General features: G+C 47.0%; 1 protein-coding gene across 1 annotated transcript; it reads left to right on the top strand.

The window, feature by feature from the left end:
- The first annotated feature begins 880 nt into the window (after positions 1 to 880).
- LOC145341401 (maestro heat-like repeat-containing protein family member 1) lies at positions 881 to 5,812 on the top strand. Its single transcript, XM_080186340.1, has one exon. The coding sequence runs from the start codon at positions 881 to 883 to the stop codon at positions 5,810 to 5,812; it is 4,932 nt and encodes a 1,643-aa protein (XP_080042466.1).
- Positions 5,813 to 6,600: the final 788 nt, after the last annotated feature.

Raw genomic sequence — 6,600 nt, 5'->3', positions numbered from 1 at the left:
CAGAAAAGAATTGGATTCCAAGAGCAGAGGAAATTTAACAAGAAGAGAGCGTGAATATCTGCTCGGAACTTTCAACAGCCAGTATTACTGTGAACAGAGGTAAAACAGGAGGACTCGTGTGAAACAGGAGTCAGACCAATCGTGAGGGAATTAGCTAATTTCATAGCTGCGATATTGTAATTCCAAATAACTTCTGTCATTTGTTGAAACATTGACTAAAAGATGGTGAGACAATAGGAAGATTTGATTCATCTTCTTACATCTCCGAACGAAATTGTCATCAATTTCGGAGAATTCTGGGATTTTTAAGACAATTAAGTGTTTTGGAGCCTCTTTTAACAACACAATGAAGGAAACAATCTGAGGAAGAATTTACTTGATTTGGAAGCCCTCTTCAGGGAATTGCACCGATCATCAGAGACACCTGTATCATAGAGAAATAAAAGGAAGCAAATAGGGTCACAAAGAAGCTAAACTTTAAAACTCGATGGATCTTGTGAAGGATTTGTGAGGGAAAGCTGAGAGCACGGTTCCTCGTTTGTGCTCTTGTCTTGTCACAAGACAAACTTCTCACTGTTCCGCTCAAAAACATTTTGCGCTGAGTAAATCAATGGCAGAAGTCATTAAAATATCCACCAAATTTAATACATCGATAGAATCAGAGAGTAGGAAATTTGAAGTAAAGAGCCGTGATTGCATTCATCAATATTGAAGTGGTTTTGTTCTGTAGGGGAGAAAGGAAGAAATATAATTACCAACAAAGGAATCCTGAGGAAAGATTGGGAGCCCTGCTCCAGGACACAAAGGCAGAAAGGGATCACTACAGGAATTGCAGCAAAGAATGTAAACATCTGGGATTCCAGAGTGACTCAAAGTAAAAATGGCGAGTAGCAAAATGGAGGCTTTGCTGAATTCAATCATGGAGGTGCCTTTGGATGAATATGGCTTGGTTAAGGGGGCAGTTTCTGAGTCCCTGCAGGAACTTGGACACGTGGACCCAGAAGGAGTCCTGATGTTCTGTCGCAAGTACGTCAACCACCACAAGCGGCTGCTTCTGGAGCGCCGCACTGCATTGTTAAAGGTGATGGCACAACTGGTGAAGGATAACATCGATGATTTGGGCCGGATGGCAGCCAAAAAGCTCATCACGCTGGCTTCCATAGAAATGACCAAATCAAAAGATGTGTCCGATGAGCATCAGGAGGTTGCCAGTCAGCTCCTATTGAATGTGGGTCATTTGTTTACTAAAGAGGCTTTCGATGAGCTGCTGTCAATGTTCCAGCCGAAGATGTGTCCCTTTTTCTTTGTGGTGTTGGCACTAGCCAACCTCTGTAAGGAGCATGTGCATTTCATGGTCCCCTTGTTGAAACCTGTCCTCCATACTGTGCTGTCTATGCTTCCTGCAGTAACAGAAGAGAAAACCAAATGGGTGTTCTGCTTTGCTTTGGGAATTTTTAGTGAGAGCATCCTTGCCTACCTATTTGACATAGAGGAGGCCCCAGACCCTACAGTGAAAAAGAATTTATTTTTCCAGGAGTTTTCTGATGCTTACGACATCCTGTTTGATGTGTGGCTGCCCCAGAACGAACACAACGTCAGCACAGCAGTGATCGAGACTCTTGGCCAGATAACGCACCTGATTCCCTTTGACAAACTGGAGAACGAATTACCCAGGTTAATTCCGGCTATCTTGTCCATGTACCAGGAGACGGCGAGTGATTTCTGTGTCACTCAGGGATTGTATGGGGTACTGCACACTGCCGTGGAGAGGAACAGTGAGGAGCTGGTGCTGCAAATTGACAGCCTGCTTGTCAATTTGCACAATCAGATTTGCATTGCCGTGGAGCAACCCATCAACACCTACTCTCAGAAGCAGCAGAAGGAAGTCCTTTGCTGCTTCAAGCTTCTGACACCTTCCTTTACTTATCAGACTGTAGAATTCCTTCTGCGGAAGTTGGAAAGCACCAACAACCAAATTCACCTCGGGACGCTGACTGTGCTGGATCACCTTATCAATATGGTCCCACTTTACATGGCCAGTCAGAAGAATCAGATTCTGGCTGGGATAAAGCTACTGGTCTTAGCCAGTGATAACAGAGTGAAGGGGAAGCTTGGGCAGATAATATATACCATGGCCCGCCACAGCTACCTCCACTTGGAGGGTGGGAAGGAAATGGTGGAGTTTATCATCCGGCAATGTGCTCTACCCATTACGGAGAATGAGGACAACATTGAGGAGCCCTACAACATCACGGCAGATGTGGTCACGGATCGCGATCTGAGGAGGTGGTGCGAAGATCTGATGAAGTTGTTGACCGCGTTACCGATAGACAGCGTTCTCTGGCCTCTCCTCTTTGAGTTTATTACTCCAGTGAGATACACAAATGCATTAGCGACAGTCTGCAGCTCCCTGGTGTTGCTTGCAATGAAGAAAATAGAAGCGGGGTCAACGGAAAGCTTCCTCAGTTACAAGGAGAATCCGAATATGCCTGGGAATCACGCTGTGCTGACAAGGTTGCTGATCATGTCGTCATCTCTGCATCAGGGGAAAGGCAGGTGCACCCCAGCTCTGATTCTACTGCAGGTTCTGGGCATAGACATCCACCTGGCAGCTCCTCAAGTCTGGGAAAGGGAGTTTCCCACTCTCCTTGACTACCTGCAGGAGAATGCCGAGAAGACCCTGCTCCAGAGCCAGTGGGAAGAAAAACTGGTGAACGTTTTGTTCCAGACACTGGAATTGATAGAGGATGAAGATTGGCTTAGCCAGCTTGGTAAAGAACTGCTTAACCACCTTCACAGCCATTATAATTTCCCCCAGGAGAAAGGGTTCGTGTACAAATGTTTGGGCGCAGTGCTGCAACTTAGCCGGCGTGAAGAAGTGGTAAAAAGGAGTCTACAGGAGATGTTACAGACTGTCCGACACAATGAAGCATTGGAGAAAGAGGGGGTAGCCACTGGGGTTGGCTACTGTGCTGTAACCCATTTGGACACTGTACTGAATCTGCTGAAGGAATTTGCAAAGTTAAACATTTTTAAAAAGACAGCAAGTTATTTTCAGATTATTAAGGATCAGGAGGACATTGAAATAATAAAAGTGAAAAGTACACTCATCTCGTGCTATGGGCACATTGTGCTCTGCTCTCCAAAGGACCTCACTCCATCTCGAATAGACACTGAAATTATAGAGAACGTCCTCAACCATTACAATATCAAGATTTTGGGAATGAAGATTGAGGTCCGGGACTTGACATTAAAGTTAAGCCTGATCCAGGCAGTGACTCAGTTAGCCAGAGCCAGTCAATCGGGTGAAATGCCTGGCTACAGTTTCAGCAGGAAGGCTGAACTGCTGGCCTACATGCAGGAGCTCATCAAGGCGGAGCCTACAGACGCACTCTTGACCTCTGTGCGGAAGTCCGCTTTTGATGCCTGTACCTCCCTCTTAAAACTCCAGCCCCAATTCAGTGAGAACCAGCAATTGATTCAAACGTGCCTGAGTAGTGTTTTCCATCTGCCACAATTGGATGCCAGCGCAATCAATGAGCACCCAAATGTCAGCTTGGCAGAGAGGCAAGTGCTGTTTAGTGACACAGTGGTGTCACTGCTGAACTTTCTGAAGCAGCTTCTGCTCTCCGACATGTCGCCCGCTGGGCTTCAATCAGTGTTCACCAACATGGAAATCTGGATCCAATCCAGGAAAGACCACACACGAGAAATGGCGATTGAGACCACACTACAACTCCTGGTGTTTTACCTGGAACAAAATGGCACCAAAGATAAGGTTCCAACGCATAACCTGGCGGTTCTTATTGGGCACATGGTGCTTCGCTGCACAGATCCATCGTGTGTTGTCAGGGAAACAGCCATTGAATGCCTGTACGTTCTACTTTACATCCAGTTGCGTTTTGAGGGGCAGCCTGAGAATCTGAAAGACGTAGAGGTGGAACACCTGAAAGCCATCAAAGAAGGGTTGCATCACGGTAACTGCCAGTCCTTGTTTCAAGTCAGCACTGATATTGGCAAAGTTCTTTCAAAATGCATGCCTCAGCACCAGTTGTTAAGTTTACTCTTCACGTTGTTCCTGGGTTTTGCTGATGATAAGGCCAATGGTGCCTACGCAGCTTCAATTGTCACCAATGTCCTCATCACAAAATGTGGAGGCAGCCTCACTGAAGTCCCTGTGATTATCAAAGCCCTTCACAAAGAGCTGCAATCTATTACCCAGGTGCACATCATCCAGATGGTGATGCGTTCTATCTGCAACCTGGCCTGCCAGCATGTGCCCGTCGTACTACCCTCTCTTTTATGGTACCCTGTTCCGTTTGACGATTACATCAAAGAGGTGTGGGCGTCCCTACTCAAAACCAGTTCAGTCGCCGTGCACTCTGTTAAGTATTTGTTGGACAATTTGAAGCTATTGTACGAGAGCAGCAAAGAGTCCCTTTTCGGCCAGGTGACCAACGCAGAACCTCATCAGCCTCAGGCTGTGATCTGTGCTCTTCACCAAATGATATGTACCCGGGGCTCGAAAGGTGTGATTGAGACACTTTACCCTCAGATATTTAGCACTGTTCTGATTCATCTCAGTTCCAGTGTCCAGGCTCGATTGCCTCAGGACTTTTTTCGAATTCAGATCGATAGGAAGCCCTCTGGCATGAATCAAAAGCAGTGCAATGCCACCGCCTGTCATTACTCTATTGAGATACTTCAAGCGCTCCTGGGAGAGGGAGAGGGAAATGCTGCAGAGATGTTTCAGAAAGGAGGCTGGGACCTGATCAAACAGCCAGACAAGCACCATGAGGGGATTATGCTGCTGGCGAGCGCAATGGCCAGCATTTCGGCCCCTCACCTGATCAGCATTGTTGAGCAACTCACGCCTGTGCTGGCCAACATACACGAGAGTCAGAGAATCACAGCCACTGCCTATTTCGCAGAGATGCTCCATCACTCAGTGGTCTCCGAGCTGATGCTGACGGATACACTTGTAGGCAGCTTGCTTCGATGTCTAATTGATGATTCTCCTGTGGTCCAGTGGTTGGCTGTAAAAGGCCTGGGCAACGCTGGCATCGGAGCTTCTCAAAAGGTTGAAAAATATGTCACCAAGATGCTGCCCGCAATGGTGTCTGTCATGGATCAGAATTCCAAAGTCAACACCGTGCTGACAGTTGAGGCAATGGCAAGTGTCTCCAAGATCTTAGATAGTCTGCAGCATGATTATACAGACAGCATTCTGATTGACATGGTCAAGGCAATGGAGCCGTTCTTTGAGAATCGGCAGGATAAGGTGAGAGCTGCTGCCTTCAGCGTCCTGGGGAAACTGCTCCGGTTTGGGAGCATGCAGCAGAATCCGGCATACATGGAGCACGTGTATTCGTCCTTGACCTGCCTGCTGCTGCATCTCAATGACAAGAGCGAAGAGGTGAGGAAGGCCTCCAGACAGGTGCTGACCCTGTTGGGCCCACTGATACCATCGCAGAGGATGTGCAAACACCTCCAAGAGCTAGGGCTGGAGGAAGACGCCCTGGATTATGAGAATTACTTGAGGGTGACCTCCCGGCACATGGCTGAAGATTGGTCGGACAGGACCATCTACTACATCAGAAGCTGCACTCCTTTCTTCAGCAGCATCCAGACCGAGTTGCGGGAGAATGCAGTCACGTTTGCCAGTTTTCTCATGCAGAATGCTCCACCGGGTTACCCCAAATCCCCCGCCGCCAATCAGATGTGCAAGGAGTTGATAAACTTACTGTCAGATCACGTGCCGAGTGTCCGCATTAAGACATTGGCTGGAATCCAGCGCCTCTACATGTACTAACAACTATCAGGACAAAACTTGTCAGGTGGAATTTGCAGGGATTGTGCTTTGGCCAGAGTTTCCGAAGGAAAGGAATTCTGCTGTTAGAAGCGATGCAACGTTTGATGAGAGTGTCAGCTATTGCACTCAATGTCCCAGGGAGAGAGCTGAATGGTCTTTTTATCCCCTTGTACACTATTGCTCTGTAAAGGATACTGCTCTAATAATCAGCAGCAACAATATATATTTATTATTGATTGTGTTAGCACTTGAAAAATAGGCAGATTGGCCTCCTTCTGTGCCATATGATTCTAGGATAATTGGACAGTTAATTTTTGAATAAAGTGTTTACTTAAAAAAGAATGAATTGTTTAGGTTTTAGGTCTATTCACTTTTTAGGCTCATGTACACAGTCCATATCATTCCCTCAACAGAGAGGAAATCTGGGCAATATGTTCCCTGATTCTCAGTTGTCATTCTACAGTAACCCTAAGTATCTCACTCTCCACTCAAACTTTCCCTTCTGCCATTTCTTCCTGTAAAAACCCAGGGTAGGAATTTCCAGTCCCACCTGCCATGGGAATCGTAGCAGGCGGAACACGGACCATGCAAAAAGGTCTGTTGACCTTGGGCAGGATTTTCCAGACTTGAGGCAAGTTTCCACTGCCCTGGAGTTTAACCATTTCAGATCTTTACCACACCAACCTCTGTCACCCAGCATTTGCTGCTGACAGCTATACTAACAGCTGCACCAGAACTCCTGGGGAGTGAGTGCTGGAGCTGTGGGCAGCATTTCCTGCCCATGGTCA

This window comes from Carcharhinus amblyrhynchos, chromosome 3 (assembly GCF_965287045.1).
Source record: "Carcharhinus amblyrhynchos chromosome 3, sCarAmb.v2.hapA, whole genome shotgun sequence".
NCBI lineage: Eukaryota > Metazoa > Chordata > Chondrichthyes > Carcharhiniformes > Carcharhinidae > Carcharhinus > Carcharhinus amblyrhynchos.
Note: the sequence above shows the minus strand (reverse complement) of the source record. Positions and strands in the feature narration are given on the sequence as shown.

What these genes read in the sequence shown, in the direction of transcription:
- LOC145341401 (XM_080186340.1), top strand. Translation starts at nt 881, where the DNA reads ATGGCGAGTAGCAAAATGGAGGCTTTGCTGAATTCAATCATGGAGGTG.